At 44.0% G+C, this 21,878-nt stretch overlaps 1 protein-coding gene across 1 annotated transcript in view; it reads right to left on the minus strand.

Annotated features, from left to right (window-relative positions):
- Window positions 1-2,058: 2,058 nt before the first annotated feature.
- The window catches only part of LOC125943522 (uncharacterized), a 1,494,167-nt gene continuing 1,474,347 nt past the window's right edge, over window positions 2,059-21,878 (minus strand). Inside the window, exons 9-10 of the mRNA XM_049662881.1 lie at window positions 9,026-9,138; window positions 2,059-2,436 (exon numbers count right to left, since the gene is read on the minus strand). Of these exons, the coding sequence (XP_049518838.1) occupies window positions 2,059-2,436; window positions 9,026-9,138 (491 nt within the window). The remainder of the gene's footprint in view (window positions 2,437-9,025; window positions 9,139-21,878) is intronic.

The following is a 21,878-nucleotide window of genomic DNA, read 5'->3' on the forward strand; positions in this document are numbered from 1 at the left end:
CACATTTTTTTTTCTTCAAGCTATTCGCCGCTGGTCTTACAGAATTTTCGATACTTATGCCACGGCACTGTCGAGCTTCAAGGGATGCGAATACTAATGAATGAAAGAAAAGATGGTTCATAGATTTCTAGGCGTGATGAAGCGTTCGCGACTGGTAGACGATTTGAAAAAAAAAAGACGCTTTTGGAGATTAGCGTCGGAGTAGTTATTGTGACCTGAAGGCGCCTTTCTTTTTTTTTAAAGCATCGAATGCGTTTAGCTCCCGTTATCGGCGACCTTCAAGTGACCTTGAGTCAAAAGGCCACGAGAACATCCGGCCATCGTTGCAAGAACAAAACGAGATCATCCGGGCAACCAGTCAAATGTAACGAAAATGCGGTCTCTGGCCCCAAACCCTTTGTACATACGCTTTGCACATTCTCAGACCCGGCTCTGGCTGCCGGGTCTGTCGTCGGCTGCGTCGCAATGGTTGAGGCGACGACTGTTGAGCTGCCACGGGTGAGGCTGCAGTGGTAGAGGACGCCACACCTTGAAATGGGGTCTGGTTATCGGTCATATCATCGTCGTCTGATGAGCCAACTTCATATGGTTCCTTCGTCGCCAGAAGATGCCGACGGTTGCGCCTCAGCACAGTATTGTTCTCTGTGCGCACATAGAAGGATCGTGGGCCGGCCGATCCGACCACCTTGGCTTTCCTGGCCCATGATGTTCCATTCAAGCGTGCCGCGTCATTGTTGCTGAGGCCAGGTAAGGTGCGCCTATGACGACTACTTTGCCGGTGTTTCTTGACGAGAGTCGCCGACATTGGATTGAAGTCCGGCAATTGTGTGCGCAGGTAACCCGGCCACGGCGGCCGCATTTCGATGGGGGCGAAATGCGAAAACACCCGTGTACTTAGATTTAGGTGCACGTTAAAGAACCCCAGGTGGTCTAAATTTCCGGAGTCCCCCACTACGGCGTGCCTCATAATCAGAACTGGTTTTGGCACGTAAAACCCCATAATTTAATTTTTTTTTTAATTGTGTGCGCAGCCGCCTTCCTTGCAGCAGTTCCCCAGGAGAGCGGCCATCTTCAACAGGACTCGCCCTGTAATTTAACAAGCCCAGCCAAAAACACTCTCCTGCAGCTTTTGTTTTCTTTAGAATACGTTTCACCACCTGTACACCCTTCTCTGCGAGCCCGTTTGACTGAGGATACTGCGGGCTTGATGTCACATGTTTGAAGTCGTAACGCTTGGCAAAAATAATAAACTCTTGGCTGCTAAACTGTGGCCCGTTGTCTGTACCAACCTCGGCTGGGATGCCGTACCTTGAAAATATTTCACTCAGTCTATCGATAACAGCGCTGGCTGTTGTCTCGGGCAGTAGCGCTACTCCGGGGAAATTGGACATCGAGTCGTATGCACACAAATAATCCCTTCCTGAGTACTGAAAGAGATCGACACCGATACGGTACCATGGCTGAGTAGGCGTCGGTTGCATAATTAAAGGCTCCGATGGCTGCTTATAAGCATATGTCTTGCAGGTTGGACATCTTTCAATCAAGGACTGAATGTCTGAGTTTATGTTCGGCCAATAGACCGTCTATTTGCCTTGCTCTAGCTTTGCACTTAACCTGGCCCAGATGGCCTGCGTGGATCCGTTTCAACATGTCGCCGCGCATGCTTGTCGGTATGGCTACTTTCGTCCCTTTCAATAATATGCCGTTTACTACGGACAGCTCGGTGGCCACTGGTTTCAGGGGGCCTTCGACAGGTTCTCCCTTCGCAAGCTTTCTTAACACAGTGCCAAGATGCGGATCGAGAGCCGTTTCCTGTGCAAGTTTTGTAGCTGTCGTTTCACTTACGAGTGCCGATACGACAGTGACGGCATGTATCGCGACGTCACTTGTGTCTGCAGCTGCCTTGAGTCCATGAACAGGGGATCGGGACAACGTATCAGCAAGGGCCATCTGTTTGCCAGGAATAAATGTCAGCGTGTAATCATATTTCAGCAATCTCAAGAAAAATCGTTGCACTCTGGGGGGGCATATCACTTATGCCCTTCTTTGATATGTTTATCAGGGGACTGTGATCACTCTCGAGGATGAGGAGGCGGCCATAAACAAAATGATTGAACTTTTCGCATGGCAGGTGGTGAAACGTACAGGTGGTGAAACGTATTCTTCGAACTTGGCAATCACGGTGTTGTAGTCTTCCTTGTTCTCTTCTCCATTGAACACAATATTGTTGAGGACGTCCAAGGCTTCCTCCCCCGCCACGCTGAGGAGCAGGGCCGTCTTCGGCGCTTCCGACCTCGGATTGGCTTTGCATACCGTCGCTTGCAGAAAAAACTCGAACTGCTGACGAAACCGCTTCCAGTTACTTCCGCCATCCGCTGCCAAACGTAGCGGCTCAGGTTGCCTCAGGTGCTCCATATCGTTGCTTCTCACGTTCACCTATCCCAGGAACCATTCGCTTGAGCTGGCAGCCTTTTATCCCACTTCTGACACCATGTTTCGTTCATGTGTGCAACGAACAGAATGGACAGCTGGGTTGTCAAGAAACAAATCACGAACTCGTTTATTCTGCGTCGTTATTTATAGTCGAAGGTGGAAAGGGTTAGTAACAGTGAGGGGTAGGTATAAGCACGTGGCAATCGTGCATGTAGATAGCGCCCAAACAAGTTACAAAAAATATTTCTTCCGAGTTCTTCCTAATGTTTGTTCACAATATATCACTGAAGCTGTAACTTCTACTACGCTGAAATTTTATTTGTCATTTCCAATAGCGACGTTCAATAGGCAGATACAGGACACCATGTACTTGTCATCTATTGGCCCTGAGACAGTGTTGCCTGCGCTCTTTTCAACGCTAGCGGTCCGTCAGTTCCGAGGCGCGGCTTTTGCGCCGGCTCGAGAGATGGTGCCACGCTGCGTGACCAAGCCGGCAGCGCCCGGCGCACCGCGGATGGCTGTTTGGCCGAGACGAGACTTGCAATGAGGTTCTGTCTGTGACAAGTAAGTATTTTGTCCATATTGACCAGTGCACAGTATGGTGTGGTGTGATGGAGTGTGCGCTTGCGAATTTGCACTACACCCATTTTTAGGTTGTGACTAGTATCATCTCCAACCAATGTGCTTTGCCGGTAGCCATTTCATGCTTACATCTACTCTCGGTGACGGGAGAGCCAACATTTTTTTCATTGGTGAGCATAACCTTATCAGATAAATACAGCGTCCAAGGGCATGCAAGTACGATTGTAATGAACACGAAATCTAACTTGCGCTGATATGTGGGCTTTGGTCTGTGCCTAGTGAACTAGGACCTTGCATGAAAGCTCACTGCACTGGTTAACAGAGCCGACCAAAAAATTTGTGTGGAGATCTTTATTTTGTGCACAAAACAAGCAGTAAATCAAAGTACTCGATGGAAACATATTTAGAGACGCATAAAATATTATTTTTATTTCGTAATATCGGCTATACAAGACCACGAAACATGTTTTTCATACAGTGAACATCATAGCTCACGTATGGGTAAGAAAAATTACACAAATCATAAGTATCGTCTTCCTCAAGCTAAATACACAATATTAAAATAAATGTTTGTAAAGCTTTACAACATTGTAAAGGATATATGGTTTGCTGTATCATGTTTACTGTTTACTGTAATATGAATGAATGAATGAATGTTTATTTTCCCACAAAACATGTACAATACAGTTTTGTGGTGGGAAAGTGAGAAAAAAGCTGCTCATGGCAGTCTCTGACTTTTCAACGCTAGCGGTCCGTCAGTTCCGTGGCGCGGCTTTTGCGGCGGCTCGAGAGATGGTGCCACGCTGCGTGACCAAGCCGGCAGCGTCCGGCGCACCGCGGATGGCTGTTTGGCCGAGACGAGAATTGCAATGAAGTTCTGTCTGTGACAGGTAAGTATTTTGTCCATATGGACCAGTGCACAGTATAAACTGTATCATGACGCGAACAGTTAGGAAAAAAAAAATTCGCGACAAGTTTTACGCGCTCCAAATGTGAGAGATTTACCAAACAATCTGGCTTGAAAAAATTATAAGAATCTTCGTGCAACTTTGCCTACAAGTATTGAGAGAAGTACAGTACTTGCCTCGAAAAGCACGGCGTTTCGAAGAGGCGAAAGTCTTTTCTTCCGATGTTGTGGAGCCATTGTTCTCGTCGCACGTCGTTTTTTTTTTCCGGCTTAATGCTGCATTGAAAAGCGCAGCAGCCAGGCATTCTTCCGACAAAAGAAGCTCACTTAACTTACAAAACGCACGTGCATCCTGGCAACGTGATAAACACGTGGCAGGCGAATGGCGGTGGGAAAAAAAAGTAAAAAATAGCTAAAACAAATTTCATGACGTCACGTTAACGTGAGAGCCAGCTGATAGGACAATTTCGCTCGCCGCAGCCAATCAGCGCGCGGGAAGCGCCTGCGCGGTGACAGTGAGGCAGTGGCGCACCGATGGGGGCGGGGGGGGGGGGGGGGTTGGGGGTTGTATCCCCCCCCCCCCCCTTGAGGCCGAGTTCAACCCCCTTTTTCAACCCCTTTTCTTTCCTTGCGCCTTTGAGTACTGCGACTACGATGTAAGACGCGCAATCGTTTGCACACTCGAAAATTGGCGGAAAAAGCGCATTTTTTGACAATTTCCTGTGAAGAATTTGAAATTACTGCTGTTTAGATGGTAGTGGCAAACTAAGGCAAACTGTCAACCCCACCCTGGCAGAGATCCTGGGTGCGCTACTGCAGTGAGCAGGAAAGAAAGGAGTGCAGCGGCGTGGGTGAGGGTGCGACAGCTAAGATCTAAGAGTGTCAGTACTTTGGCCACACCCCAAAAATTGACTTTGCCCAATTCGAAAATTGAGTCGATCCACGTTCCTAACCGACCTGGCCCACTACCAAAATTGAGTTAGCCCACACCCCATAAGTTGACTTTGCCCAATTCGAAAATTCAGTTGACCCGCGTTCAAAACCAACCTGACTCATTCCCAAAATTGACTTAACGCAACCACAAATTTGCGTGGTCGACCTCCAAATGTGACCTTGCCCGAGTCGACCAAATGACCACGTCATGTGACATAGTCACGTGACCAACAACCTTCAGTTTCAAGGTCACATGACCAAGTGATGACGTCATATGACAATATTACGTTAGATTGACGTCGAAATAGTACGGACGTCGATATAGTCGAGACTACCAGAATGCTTTCGCATTCAATGCACGTAACGAGACTTAAGTGCCTCTGTAACTTTAATTATTATGCTAGGAGAATACCAGCCAACTTGAAAAAGCAAAAAAAAAATGATAGGCAGACATAGACAAAGCGAAAAGAAGGTGGCTATGTCTGCCTTTGGACTTTTCTCTTTTTTTTTCAAGTTTGCTGCCATTCTCCTACTATAGCTGTGTACCAACTAGCCCAATAAGCCACTCACATGAAATCATTTAATATTACCGTTTTGAAGAAGCCTAGAGAGTGAGCCTTTGTTCTGTCTTTTTGCTTTTTTCCAAGTAGAGACTAGGAAGGCGCTTCAAAAGTGGGGGCCGCATCTCACGCTGTCACCACAAGTTGACGTGTTTTAGTAAGCGACAATTCAAGAATGCAGGGGAGGTTCTTCCAAAAGACGCATGACGCGGCTGCCATTTATCCGTACTCTTTTCAAGAATTAGTTCCCATACAAATGCCACCGGCACGGAGAGGAGACGCTCTTGCTGTTCAGATACAGTGAGCACGCTTTAGATGGGCACCTAAGGCTAGAACGCCCTGATTCTCTATGAGTAAGGACGAAGAAGGCAGGTCACCTGACAAACGAGTCGTTCGAAAACGGGACTGAAGATTCCAATGACCTCGTGCAACAAGCACCTTACCGCGTACAGCGCCTCCCCCCGCTATGTGTCGGTGAACGTCGCTGTCGAATTGTACCAGCAAAGGGTGAACGTACCGATTGATTCTTTCGTGGACCTATCACTCACTATTCGTGCACAAAATGCTCCCCCAGTATGGCGAAGGTTTTCGCGGCAGAGACGGGGCCGCGGAAAGCGAAGGTGGTGTCATGAATGCAGAGCAAAAGAAAGGAGAGCTGACTGTAGACAAGGTATATATGTGTATAAATATGTATATATGTTTTCCTTTGAGGGACACTTAACTGTCATTGGGTCAATCGCACGCTGCTGACAATAGATTCCGTGCCGGGTTTGACAAGGAACATGATAGGTACAAAAATTTAATTTCGAATATTTTACGTATGCCAAGCTTGACATACTAGCATTGAATTATCTCCTCAATTCTCACAAAACCATCATTAGCAACTAAAACCAATTAAACAATTTATTCTATGGCCTTGAAAACCATTCAAATAAATGAAGCTTCACATTTATAAAACGATGTTAGTAACTAATGATGTCACTCGTCATTCTATGGTCTTCCGCCTATATTTCTAAGATTTCTTGATGGTTTCATGTTCACTCGATGCACCGAAGGTTTGCCGAACATGAAAATGGTGGAACTATTTATTACCGCAGTGTTTGAGTACTTTACACCTTTGCTACGACCATCTGCTTTATTGCTGCAGGGTCGTATTCATTGCCTTAAATTTTCTCTATTACAGATATGCCTTCGTGAATTGAAAGAAAACCATCTAGGCTCTTATCTGAAAATGTTTCCGAAAAAATCCAAGTAGGTGCGACGGAAATCGAATCTTATGCAATTGTGTCCTCGTTGTTAAGTGGGGCGTCTGGTTCATTCTAATTGATTATTGAAAAAAAAAATCAGACACCAAGCGGTAATTGAATTAACTACATTATTGACTATCGCAATAAATTTTTTATTCTGACTTCCTATTTCCACGTCAGTAGCCTCTTTTCAGACAATTTTATCTATTGCGTCGCATACTTCTTGATAATAATTGTATTGTTGACATTCAGCATTCTTAACGTTACAACTTTGTGAAACACAAGAGAGAGATAGAGACAGCGTGAGCAAGACATTTATCGGGACCTTTATTGAAAACAAAGTCTGTAATAACAAAGTCGGTGTATGGGAAATTGTTCCATCTTCGTTCATTCCACTTCTTTGTTTTGCTCATTTTCATAAATTTCCAATTGATATTTCTTCCTGTTACCCGATGAAATCATAAATTATTGCTAAAGAGAGCGAAAAAAAAATTCTTTACAGGAAGGCGGAGAGGTCGGTCTGAGCTATAGCTTGCTCTGGCCTGCTACTCAATACTGAGAAAAATGGATGCGGAGAGAAATGGCTGATGAATGGTGATGATGATATGAGGAGGAGGGGACGTATATACAAGTTCACAGCGTACTTGGACTGCCTCAAGCCGTGCGCCTAGGCCCAGTGAGCCTGTAGAAATGCTTATAGCGCGACTTCTAATCAAGGCTGTGCTGTTAGCATTAGGCCAAGTATACCCTAAAGAAGGTCGTCTGATAACGGCCTCATATCGACGTTTGCAATGGAAGAGGCCAGTTTCTGTCGTGTATTGCGCGTACGCGGGACAAACTATTCTTCAAGCCAAACACAAATCTATTTTGTCGCCTGCTACAATGGAAATGTCAATTTCATCTGTACGGTACACTTGTATCAATACGAGCGCAAATGCGCATGCAAACTAAATGAATAGTTCTTTCAGTTTTGAATGATCTCGCGTTAAATATAGTAGTGCTTCCGCCACCTGCAGCGCTTTCGTAACTACCTTAGTGAAGCCGCTTCTTTTATCGAGGGTAAATAACGCAAATTCATTTACGGGAGCATCGCACAACACGAGAAAGTTTGTGTACTCTTTTTTTTATTGCGATAAAGACTCGCGCTCAAGGAATAATTCTTGATGTGCATATGTGTATTATATGTGCGCTGTGAGGCCTGTGTTGTGTATGGGTTGAAGCAGTGTTTTGTGGAATCTGTTATCATGTATCCGGCGATCATAGCTGATTGTGACACTGTAGCAGGGGCCGGCTTGCAGTAGGAGACGCGAGCGTTCCGATTGAAAGTCATATGTACGTCCATATTAGGTGGTATGCATCTGCCTCCTTCACTGGGACGGAATCTGTTATTCACTACAACACACACAGCACTAAATGCACATTCTGGAAAGGCTGATCTTGCTAACGCGAATGTCAATTTATTAGCGGCTGATTAAATAGCTGCAAAAAAACTCATATTTCGTCTCTGCAATCGCACGCGTTGAGTCAGAAGAGCTCGTCGTTGGCCATACTCTCTTGCGACAAGGCTAGGGCATTAGTGGCGGCAGAGTACAACAACAAAATCACTCGTATGACATGTAAAGTAGACTTGCATTGCGGGTCACGAGGCATTCAAAAGTACACCTGGGAGGCGGCTAATCTGTACGCTTCGGGGCAGTGGTCACGAGCGAGAACCTCCATTGCGCAACCAGATCCGGGCACCACTGGTTTCTTCTTGCTAAAATTGTTCCAAAAGTGGACACCGTAGCTGCCGTTCACCATCCTAAGCACTCCTAGCGTCAATGTGGAATTGAACAAGTTCTGCCACGTTTTAAATGGAATCCTGAAAAATATGACGTGTCAAGAAACTTCACGCGGCGAGAAAATTCAGCGTCTAAAGGCAGCCGCGACATCAAAAAAGGTCCGCAAATAGTCCACAAACGAGGATTGTATACCCGTGCGCACTCATCGATAAGCGCTCCAAGAACGGGATGCTGCTTGTCGAAGAATAGTATACCGTTAGCCACGCCCTCGCTCTCATTTTCGGACTGGTAGAAAACGCTATTCCTTATTCCTTTCAGTGATTTCATCACAATAACGTCCGTGTCCAAGTATACGCCGCCGTGCTTCCAAAGTACGACGTAGCGCAGAAAGTCACTGAGATGTTCTACTTTGTAAGGGCTTTCATTTAGCGCTCCTCCTATGGCATGCAACGGTTCCAGCGGAGTCCCCGCGAGTTCCAAGCTCGCATTTAGAACAGCGGACCGAAAATTCGGAAATTTCGAAAGTATGCGATGGTAAGGACAGTCAGAGGAGCTGATGTTTCCGGTAGAAAGGAGATGCACCTTGTAGTCGCCGTTGTTCCGGCAGGCTGACTCAATGCTGCAGGCTTCTCTGGGGCCGAGTTTCCGTTTATATGATGTTTCGAGGAACCATATGTGGTCTCCGTCATTGTTCGCTGATTCTGCAGAAGTAATTGAAAAGAAAGCCAGAGGCCACGTTATTCTTTTGATCCCTTAATTAAATTACTAAAGAGAAGTCACGTGGCCCCGGCTGCACAACATATTCACACTCGTAGCCACTTAATCGACTGAAGAAATCTCGGTAGTCCAAGAACCAATGACAACTCTCTGCGAGTTCCATATTACATTCTCTTTCCAATTGGCGATTGAATCGTGAAGTTTATGGGACGATATGATTCGCTATATTCGTGCGGGATTTCGAGATGTGTCTCATACAAACAGTTTTTTTTTTTTACGCAAATCCACAGGAAAGTGATTTCGCTATTTTGGGAAGACGGCTTAGTACGAACGTACTAAGCCGTCTTCACTGCGTGAAGCTGCCACGGCGTAACGGCTACACGCTCGCCTTGGACATCTCCGCTTTTGAAACAGCATCGTTTGCGTGCAGTAGAAAGGGCGAGGTGCCTTCTTTACACGATTAGACTCTTTAAAGCTGTCAGCGCACGAATAACAAGCAGACAAAAGCGGCACCGAGTGGTTGCCTAATGACATTGTAATTTGGTCATTCAACCCCAAGTGTCCAAGCGTGCTGCGAGCTCGAATACTTCAAAATGTTCTGCTAAAATTCGTAAGACAGAGAGAAAATGGTAAATGAAAGGCTGAGAGGTGAACGGTCGCTGAGCTCGGTTGGCTCACGACATCAGGGGAAACGAAAATGGGATGGCTGTATTAGGAGAAGCCGGCTTGGTATACTTGTTCTACTGCATGCAGTAGTTTACTCCCCAAATATTGTTGCCCATGAACACTTTCCCATAACGTGAGGCAACGTCGAATTTTAGTTGTGCGTAAAACTAAACGGGAAACGAATGTTTTTTCTATAACATATTTCTCTGTAGCACTGCGAAGTGTACATCGAAAATCAGCAATCAGCTGCTTAGACGTGGTACAGTGTTCCTTAATATATTTCTGATTTTAGTGCCCTCTTACGTTCTCTCAAAACCAAGACAAATACGCCTGCAGTTTTCTATTATTAAAATCGCTTTTATGCCTTGGAATTTAAAAAAAGTTATTTCAATTGCCTGAAAAATATTGTTTTTATAGTAATATCTTTAGACAAGCCTACTGTCGCGGTTGGAAGTTTTCTTCCAAAGAATAGCAAATAAGCCAAATTTGCGGTATATTGCATTGTTCGCCGCGTCATTCACAGTGATAATTTCAACGTATGGCTTTAAACCATGACACATTTAATAGCATATTTTACTGGTAAAAATTCAGGAAGCTTGTTTCAGTTTAAATTCAGTTTAAATTAAAAAAGAGAAAAGAACATCTTGAAGTTCGCCCATTCACCGTGTTTTGTATTCGTTTGTGTAGGCATAAAAAACTAATACGTTCTACTGCTACACCTGGGATGCTCGCTATAGAATGGCCCAATTACATTCAACTAAATTCTAAAACATTTCTACACCTCTCTCGTTTTACTCCCATTTGCCTTCCCCCATGCCGAGTAGCAGGATTACATGAGTAAGCAACCGGCGTCATTAGCTCACGATGTGCTTTCACCGATGACACATCGCCATCAGTAAAGCGGTAGGCTTGAACACAGTAGTTCGTGCTGATCCCTCAGCTGTTCTCATAGAAACACTTTACCTCTTTTTGACCGAAAAGAACTGCTGACGCTTGCAGGGCGGCCGCGATGTCAATGCCATCCAGTGAATCGGTCAAAAGCTAGGGGACAGTACAGAACGGGCTTGTTCGGCACGGCGGAGGCGAATCAATTGACATAAGACGGATTGCATCGAAACTGTGCGGCACGCCGCTGCGTACAGATTACTCAGCATAGGTTGCGTCACTGGATATTTTTTATCACAGTCTGGTTCATACCCGACATCCACTATTGTGTTAGTTTCGTCATACAATTTTGTCGCGAGGTACCTTCCAACGTGTCTTTCTGCAATCGAACCGTAACAGCTACATTTAAAGCAAGTATACGTTTGTCTGTGAAATAGTTGCGTTTTAAGAACACCGATACCGATTTTGCTTTGAATTTATTTTGTGCCAGAATTAAAATAAATATACTGCCGTGTTATATATCTTGACGTGTGACATCACGTTTTGAAGTGGATACACTCTACACTTACCATTAGGTGGGCTCTTGATGTACCACTTCGCATCGAAGAGCCGAGACTTTCTTGAGTGCAATGATGAACCTTAAAAAAATGTATGAATGAAAAAAGTACTTATTTTCTTTTGTCAACGCGGTGGTTGCATAAAAGCGAGAATATAGTAGCAGAGGCGGCCAATTATATACAGAATGTAGGTATTTAGTATAGCACGATTGATTACCCCAGCAGTTACTTAGCCGATGAGCAGACATGAGCACACACTAATAACTTATAGCCATATACGCATTGTCTCCGGTCCTTTTTATTGTTAGGTAGCATCCTAGACTGATCAGATCATTTTGCTCGCATATGGAGCGTAACGTTCCAGTTATTTATGTCTTTAGTGTGAATAAAATTACTTCAATAAAAATACAACACCTCATGAAGGAGCCTGCGCGCGATATTAAAATAATCTGCGCAGTGAATTGATCGCATGTCGAAGCTTACCTATTGGTTCATGTCCCACTGTCACTGTTTTAACTACGATGACGTTACAGTACTTCTACCAATATAATAGCTATCTCCATTTTCACTGCACTTGCTGTATGCTTTCACGGTAGCATGGCATGTGTAACGCCAAGCAGCATGAAACAACAGTTTCCTAACTACTGTTTCTGTCCCGAGTGGTATAACCTGAGCAGACGGAGCCAACTTTGTACAAACTATGTGCACCACTTCTGCCTAAAATGCCATATGTGATAAGAGGGTAGGTACATGCGAGAGCACCGCGAACGCAGATGTGGCATAAAAATGTGTCAATGCAACTTGAGTATTACATGTGCTTATGGTCAACGGGAAGAATCGAGTACGACTTTCTCTATGGTATAACATTCTGGGTGCAGTCAAGTGCGGCCTTTAAGCTCAAGTGGCAGGACTAACATTGTACTTCTGTGTAGACTGTCCAAGTAAAATAGTCGCTTTGGTAAAACTTGCTTAAAATGAACTTTTTGTTAGCAAAGGGAATACGGATTTTCAAGTGTGTAGTAAAGTTGCAGTTGGAGCTGCCTATCTAAAATGATAAAACTTTCCGCACTTTAGTATGTCTTCGTTAGGCACAGGCCAAGGTTGTTCAGAAAAGAAATAGGACAGGCCTGCGTTATGCAGTGCACAATATTGGCAAAAATTGTGGCGCTGACAAAGAGTATGATTCTTAACCCGTGTTAAATATGCCGTTAGAGTCACTTAACAGGCATTCGCGAAACTGCCAATAGACGTAGTTTCAACACTCTGATCGCAGCCGTGCGCTCCAGAACTTCCGACCAGAGCACTGCACGGCCGTTTTTTCAGGCCCGGGCCTGGTCCGACCCCGAACTATGTACGAGGCCCGGGCCCGAAAAATTCGTGCCTTGCCCGACCCGACCCGGCCCGGCCCGGCCCGGCCCGGTGCGGCCCATTAGCTTTCGCGCCTAAACGAAGCATTGCCGAGATCTCCGTTATTACGCCGATACTAGCTGAACACACATATTTTCGCCTAATAATATTATATGCTGTATGCCCATTAGCTTTTAAAATCGCCTAACAGACTTGAAATACTTTTCAAACCAATCTAAAGATTACAGTGATTATTGAGTACTTGCGAGTAAATGACGACAAAACCACTTCGTTCGTAAAATGATGTTCGTAAAGACGTTCGCAAACAGTTCCGTTTCGTAAAAAGATTCCATTATTCAATAAGAAAACACGGAGAGAGAACTTGAACAAAGGAGACCGGCAACTAGCACCTAGAGGAGACCAGCATCTGCCTACTCTTTATAAAGGAGGGGATAAAAAAGGATTTGAATATTACATACAACAGGCACATTTCACTGCGTGAGATTTCCCGAAAGAGTTGTTGCTAAACAAAAAAGAAAGTGAAAAAGGTACATCTTTAATTATCTACGCTCGTGGTTTGAAATGGGATATGCACGACCGGCTCCACCTTCAAAGCGGTTGTTCGGCAATATTACCGAAGGCATTGATTAACACTCTCGCACACACCACTAGACATTCAATCTCGTTTTTGAATCTCAAACAAACATTGCAAGATGCAATGGTGAAACTTGAGCCAGTGAGCTTCGCGCGAATGTTAATTTAAATGCGCTGGTTTTTGGCTACATGGAAGAATTGGGAAGTCCATTGGGAATGCGCACAGGTTTGAATTATTTGCCAAGTTTAATGTTTTAAAAGTTACAACCTTATACGAATATCACCTCTTGGCAGCTTTTAGGTCCGAATTAATTCAAAAAGGCAGCCACATTCGCATTTTAGCAAATTGAACACTTAATCCCTCCTCACGCTTAACAAGACACACCAACCATTGGTACATCCCCCGGCCCCGAACTAATTGTGGACTGCAACTATTACAGTATTGTCTTCCGAGCACATTAAATAAGTTTGAACTAACAGATAAAGGTTTTAGCACGTTATCGAAAGATGCTATTTTAATTATGATATCCTAAATTTTTTGTGCTTTAAACATGATAATTGGTTTCAATTATTCTGTATGAGATTGAAAAAAAAGGGAAAAAAAAACACTGCTTTGAATTGTTCTATGTGAGCTTGTTTCTCTAGCTGTCTTTGTAAGCAGGGGGTGGCGGGGCTAGTCAAGCTGCTAAAAAGCAGCTTTTCCCCCACTATCCTCACCATTTATGTATATTTTTGTTCTGTACTGATGTGCAATAATGGTGAAATAAAGCAAATGTCAAATGTCAAATACCATAATACACTCTCACTGGAAGCTTTCATGCTATGGAGGACGGACGGACGGAGGGACAGACAGACTCAAAACGCCTGAAGTAGGCAAATTATGCCAATCGCAATAAAGAACGGGGCATATAGAGGGTGCAGGTGACCTTAGAGCGCCGCTATTTACACTGATGGAGGCCGCGTATCGCTTCTAGGTCGTGGCCTCCCTTTTCCGGCTTTCCCAGAAAACGACGGACATCACTGGCCTAACATTTTCATGGCTGCAGTTTTTATAGTGTACAGTTTTACGGAGGTGTGAATTACATTCGCGGACCTAATAAGGGCCTGACTGAGGCCCGAGCCCGACCTGGGCCAGAAGTTCCTAAGCCCAGGCGGGGCGCGGGCCCGAGTCAACAATTCCATACCCGGCCCGAACCCGCCTGCACGCCAGGCTGAGCCCGTGCAGTGCACTACTCCCGGCACTGCTTTGTCCACTTCCTGCTTGTTTGAATCACAGATAAACACTGCCTAAGTACGAAAGCTTCTCAGTCATTCGCTTTTAGATCTGTGTTTTCAAACTTCTGACACAGGTTTGCTAATCGAAATGCAAGAAAAAAATTACAAGACGCGATAAAAGAAAAAAAAAAATTGCTGGCCCTCCCGTACTCGAGAGTAGATGTAAGCATGACATGGCTACCGGCAAAGCAGATTGGTGCCGCGACGCAGGCCTAAAAGCTTAATGAGCCGAAATGAACCTGTCTTGAGCTGAACCTCGTTGCAAGTCTCGTTTCGGCCAAACAACTATCCGCGGCGCGCTGGCGCTGCTGGACTGGTCACGCAGCATGGCGCCATCTCTCGAATGAGGTGGCGCAATACCCGCGCCGCGGAACTCACGGACGACTGGCGTTAAGAGCACAGGCAACCCTGACTCAGCGCCAAAAGATGACAATCAAGTGTATGGTGCTCTGTATCATGCCCTTTGAACGTCGCTATTGGAAATGACAAATAAAACTTGAGCGTACTAGAAGTAACAGCTTGAGTTATATTGTGAGCAAACATTAGGAAGAAATGGGAAGCAATATTTTTCGTAACTTGTTTGGGAAGTAACTAGCGTATGTAATGCGGTCCTGTGCAAAGGGTTGGCGACCACAGACCGCGTTTTCTGAAGTTTTGACCGGTTGCCCGTATGACCTTGCTTTGTTCTCGCAACGATGCCCGGATGTTCTCGTTTGAGCACCCGGATAACTGCTCCGGCTTTTGGCTCAAGGTCACTTGAAGGTCGCTGAGAACGGGAGCAAAAACCATTTCATGCTTAATACGTTTTCAGAGCTCTCGCCCGGCCCCTCTGCTCCCTGCATACTCTCGGAGGAACGACAAACATAGAAAATGAATAATAATTAATGGTAGCGGGCAATATAGTGGAGCCCTCATGTGCTGAGGGAGGTTGCCTTACAATACCAAACTGTGCGCGCCGACTGTCTCACAAAAGACAGCCACTGCGCTTCGCGCATAAAGTGGTACGTGGCGTAGATGTCATTTGCGCCACCTCTGCGGAGGTGCCAAATTTAAAACGCATATCTCACTGAAAACAAAACTCAAAATAACCTCATGATGGAATCAAATACCGATAAATAGGCACATCTAATGAACTTCGTGTCATATCTTTATGCGTACCTCACTGAGAGAATAGCGAATGAATGTGGGCCAAAATTAAGACAGTGGTATGTTTGTATTGTTATGTCAGAAAATTCTTTCAATGTATGAGCGCCTAAATAATTTTAATGTCATGCAGGTCCAAGACATTCTGGTAAAATAATTACAATAAAGAAATGAATAGTAATTTTGCGAGGAAAGAAATGGTCCATTCGGCAGATTGTCTGTATTCGGAACTCCTTAGGAGCTTTATCTGACCGAAGTCGTCAGTCAGTAGGCGAAGTTGGGAAGCGTTAAGAAATAATATAACTTTCATATTGATTTTTGTTGCAAACTATGTTTCGCGTACTTCAGCGAACTTTGAAAGCACGTAATGTGACAGGGAATTTTTTTCTGCAAAAATAAACTTGGAATTCAGTGTGAGCGAGGTAGTCAATAACCATGACTTTTTAAAGCAATATCTTAGATGTTCGAGCGAGACGTTTGGGAGACTTCGCGTGGAATGACCCATTGTATGTGCGATTGATTCCTTCCTTTGTGGCTACCGTGACTTCGCAGCGTTTTCTAAAAATAACGCAAATCTATCTGGAACATCGGTATGGCGACACGCTTAGACCTTCGTGTACCATGTGCAAATATAACCCGAATAAAAAGAAAGAGACACGGGTCAGTGTCAGTGCCCTTGACGTTTCAAGGCCAAGGAATTGTACACTTCATCAGCTGGCGTGGGTGTAAAAGCTGTCTCTGTAAATATCAGATTCAGTTTTTGAATCAGAAATGAAACCAAGAAATTTGTAATACATGCCCATGTTCCAGAGGCGTACCAACTATTTCTCGAGTGGGGGGGCCAACCGCAGATCTGACTCTCTCTCTCTCCATATATATATATATATATATATATATATATATATATATTGAATTACTAATAAAATAAGTGAAAAAGCCTGGAAATGTATTAGGTATTTATATTTGTAACAATAGACCTATTTCTCAATAACACATGGTGAACCATCGAGGCCCGAAAAATTATTTGACTTTGCATTTATTTCTTGTCGCTATAAAATTTATGTGTGATGCAGGGACAAAAGGCATTGAGTGCCCAGAGGTCCCTGATCCAACCCAGTAGCAGCAGTGCAGCTCACACAAAAAATGCACATTTGCTGCAGTCAGTTTTACTAATTGGTGTTTAAGTCTACAGCATAAATCTATCGCTAGTTAAGGTAATGTCACACGGTCGAGGTTATACAGAACGAAGTACAATCAACGTAAATTTCTCTCAATACTAAAAAAACGACGGCAGAGGTGTGCGAACTTGGTGAATTACAACCCGATTTTTAGTGAAGCTTTTTTTATTTCGAACAGGTGCACTAAATGTTTCAGTTTCCTGTTATTACATCGCATACTTTGAAAAGTTACCCGTATATTAGTGTTCCTTTTTAAACCTTGTCCCCGGGTAATTCTTTGAAACACATCTTGCTGGAAGCTAAAAAAAAACAGTAATTCATGAATACACATCTTACTTTGTCAGAAAATTTTATTATCCCCAGATATAAACAAGATGCCTTGTTTAGCTCACGGAGGACACCGGAGAAGTAACCTATAGGCATCCCGTATGGTACACGGGAACAAATGGGAAAACAAGGGTTTAGTAATTATCTCCAACACTTGCATTTAAGCCAGGAAAGTGAGATTTTCGCAACGCACTGCGCTTAAAATTCTCCCTATTTTCATGGAATTTCAAGGCCATATCTCACGCAATTGTTTTGTGAATCGGGGAAAGAGGCGGTATGGCACACTGGAACACTTCAATATGTAACTTTCTACAAAGGCTTGCAATGAACCTACACAGAAAAAACATTTATCGCTCGTCACTCAGGATATTGTTTCGTACTTCGAATAAATATTAACACCGTGTCCCTCATAGTTTACTGGGGATACCGGGATCAACAACTAAATGCCGTGTATAAAGCATAAACACTGGGGGAAAGCGAGTATTCAGTAGCGGTTTTTCGAGTACGTAAGCAACCACCGCAGTTCAAATTTTCGGAACACGTCACAATAAGGTGGTCTTCACTTCTTCAAAATATAAAATATCTGCTGTTCTTGCTCCTGCCGGGAAAACAATAGTAGGTGAGCCCTTATTCAGAAACGGCATGAAAATGAAATCGATAAAAGCAGAAGTGACACAGGCCTTTAGAAAAGGTTCAGTTAAGTGTTCTATTGGCACTGAAATGGCTATGCACGTTCGACCGAGGTCACTTTCACAAACATACCACCTCGCAGAGCCTCATGTAATGTCCCGTTCTGGGACCTTTGAGGTATCATGAATAAATGAACTTGCATATAAAACCCAAATCCGTTCTAAACTATAGAATATGTCAGTGCTATCTATGACAACCACCAGGTTAATGATTAATTCCCTTGAATCGGTTCAGAACCGTGCTGCCAGGCTCATTCTCTCTGACTACTCCTATAATAAAAGTGTCTCAGCCTTAAAATCCCGGTTGTGTTTTCCCTCGCTCAACTCCCGCCGCAAAAGTGTTCGTCTGTTTTTATTTTTTAGGTTCTTTCATTCGCTGCCCACGGGTAACCAAATCATCATTCGAGCGCATCGTTTCTCCCGCCATACGCATCCCAATGCTGTGTATCTACCACGCGCCCATTCCACCACCGTATCAGCGTTTTCTTTTCTGCACACAGCCCGAGAATGGAACACCCTTCTTTCTGACATCGCCCTCATCACCGACATTTCCCGTTCCAAAGCTGCTATTGAAGACCATCTTTCAAGTCGCGCCACCTAGCCTGTCCCGCCATTTTTCTACGCGCCCACCCCTCATGTAATGTCATGTTCTGGGACCTTTGGGGTATCATGAATAAATAAAGGAATAAATAAATAAATAAATAAATAAATAAATAAATGTACGATAAGTCGTGATTACACAAAGAAATTCGGCAGTTACACCTGTAAGTGGTTTGATTAAATTTTTTATGGTGATCAGATATATATACTGCAACGCAACGTAGACTAGCTCTGGGCGGAGATTCAATAGTTTCAGCATATGATAATCCAACCATTTCATGCAGTAAGGCACACCCATCGTTGGGCGCGGCTGATTAAAATACTTCATCCGGACCTTTCCCTCGCCCGAAGGTTAAATATATCAAGTCGATTGTTCTGTTTTTTCAAGTATGGTTGGGCGGTAATTTGTAACTGCGGGAACTGTCCAGCGCCAGGACTTCTGCGCAATGCATGCGTGTATGGCGATCGAATCACGCGCGTCGCCCGCTACAGCGCGTCACGAGGAGGCACAATATTCGCAGCTCAAACCGAGGATACGTAGTAAAGAAAAGCATTAGTAACGTGGTGACTCAATTAAGAAATAAAATTTAGCTTCAGTTGTAGTTTCGTTGGACTTTCCAGTGTGTAGCCGAAAGTGCCCACTTTCGAAAGTGGAGGGGCAAATGGCATGCTTTGCCCCCCCCCCCCCCCCACTTTTGACAGTGGGGGAGGGGGGGCAAGTGCCCCCTCTGCCCCCCCCCCCCCCCAGTAGATACGCCTATGCCATGTTCTAATGGGTCTCCCACCTTATGTTGTGTCACGGGTCAGTGTCAGTGCCCTTGACGTTTCAAGGCAAAGGAATTGTACACTTCATCAGCTGGCGTGGGTGTAAAAGGTGTCTCTGTAAATATCAGATTCAGTTTTTAATCAGAAATGAAACCAAGAAAGTCAAAATTGAAATCGACACGCTTAGACCTTCGTGTACCATGTGCAAACATAACCCGAATAAAAAGAAAGAGACACGGGTCAGTGTCAGTGCCCTTGACGTTTCAAGGCCAAGGAATTGTACACTTCATCAGTTGGTGGGGGTGCAAAAGGTGTCTGTAAATATCGCATTCAGTTTTTGAATCAGAAATGACACCAAGAAATTCGTAATACATGCCCATGTTCTACTGGGTCTCCCACCTTCGGTTGTGTCACGGGTCAGTGTCTGACGTTTCAAGGCCAAGGAATTGTACACTTCATCAGCTGGCGTGGGTGTAAAAGCTGTCTCTGTAAATATCAGATTCAGTTTTTGAATCAGAAATGACACCAAGAAATTCCTAATACATGCCCATGTTCTCCTGGGTCTCCCAACTTCTGTTGTGTCACGGGTCAGTGTCAGTGCCTTTCACGTTTCAAGACCAAGGAATTGTACACTTCCTTGTCTGGTGGGGTGCACAAGGTGTCTCTGTAAATATGAGATTCAATTTTTGAATCAGAAATGAAACCAAGAAATTCGTAATACATGCCCATGTTCTACTGTGTCTCCCAACTTCTGTTGTGTCAGGGGTCAGTGTCAGTGCCCTTGAGGTTTCAAGGCTAAGCAATTGCACACTTCATCAGCTGGTGGGGGTGCAAAAGGTGTCTCTGTAAATATCAGATTCAGTTTTTGAATCAGCAATGAAACCAAGAAATTCGTAATACATGCCCACGTTCTACTGGGTCTCCCAACTTCTGTTGTGTCACGGGTCAGTGTCAGTGCCCTTGACGTTTCAAGGCCAAGGAATTGTACACTTCACCAGCTGGTGTAGGTGCAAAAGGTGTCCCTGGAAATTTCAGATTCAGTTTTTGAATCACAAATGACACCTAGAAATTCGTGATACATGCCCATGTTCAAGTGGGTCTTCAAACTTCTGTTGTGTAGTGGGTCAGTGTCTTGCACGTGAGAACGTGGGGTAAACAAAAGGGATGGTAGGGTAATGATAGCCATAACAAATTATATTTCCTCCTTTCGTGTTAACATTTCATCACCCTTAGAAATTTTATGGGTTTGCATCACGTCTTCGTCATTTAAATCCCTTCTAGGAATTTGTTACTGACCACCCGATAGTTCAGACACTTTCGTGACCGATCTGCATGCCAACCTGAGAGATAGTAGAATAAACATCCCAAAAGCCGAAATCTTTTTATTCTGTGATTTTAATTACCCAAACATCAGCTGGAGTACCTCAAATGCACCGGTTCGTGAATCGGTTAATTTTGTTGAACTAACCTCAGACTTTTCCTTAACTCAACTTGATCACGAGCCTATGCGGGGTCTTAACATATTAATCTTGTTCTCACATTGGCTCCCGACAATGTAAGCCCGATCACCCTCACAGACTGTTTCAGTGATCATAAACTACTTCACTTCTCCATAAAAATGCCCTCTCGCCAACGCAGCGTAACGTCCAAACGCATTTTCGATTATAACAGGGCAAACTACGATGCCATTAACTTTGGGTTGCGCGATTTATGGGATTATTTTCTGCATTCCTTTTCCCAACGATTTGTTCGTTAAAACTGAAGTCTGTTTAAAGAGGAATTAACTCAGTTGAATACCACTTATATACCTCGCATATGTTTTCATGCTAACTCATCCAAACTGTGGTACTACGAAACCTTCATACTTTAAAGAACAAAAAAGCGACTTTTTAAAGCAGCTAAACGGCTCGGAGCACCAGCATCATGGAAACACAGAAACGCTGACAAAGAATATTGTTCGGCCTTCCGAAAAGCAAGGCACAAGTTCATGTCAGAAGATCTTCAGTCCCTCCTTAAACACAATTACCAAAAATTTCGGAAAACCATTTCACCTGCACAAACTTCCGCATATTTTTCAATGGTTGATGAGGCTGGTGACCCTATTACCCAAGATGAACGCCCTCAGATGTTTAACAGATATTTCACCAATATGTTCACGAAGGAAGATTATTTCAATATTCCATCGGCACCTGATAATAACTTTGGTTACATGAGCTCCATAGAAGTTACTGTTAAAGGCATTGCATAATTGATTAATAATTGAAAAATAACTACTTCATGTGGTGTCGATGGCATGAACTCAAATATTCTGAAACATACAGTGGTTCATTCCAGCATCATACTCAGTCATATCTTTCGAAAATCCCTTTCTACAGGTGAGATGCCATACGAGTGAAAAATTGGAAAAATCATACCAATTTTCAAATCTGGTGACCGAACTAACGTTGCTAACTACCATGCAATATCACTGACATGCAAATCTTGCAAAATTCTCGAATATATCATTGCATCTAACAAGCCACTACATTAAAAAAAAAAACGGTTTCTTCTTCTGAAAACAGCATGGGTTTAGGAATGGGCTATCATGTGAGACACAACTACCTGAGTTCACTAACGAACTACTTCTGGGAATTGATGAAAGTCTTCAAATCGACTCTTTATTGCTCGACTTTGCTAATGCCTTTGATCGCGT

Source organism: Dermacentor silvarum, chromosome 2 (genome assembly GCF_013339745.2).
Source record: "Dermacentor silvarum isolate Dsil-2018 chromosome 2, BIME_Dsil_1.4, whole genome shotgun sequence".
NCBI classification, from domain to species: domain Eukaryota; kingdom Metazoa; phylum Arthropoda; class Arachnida; order Ixodida; family Ixodidae; genus Dermacentor; species Dermacentor silvarum.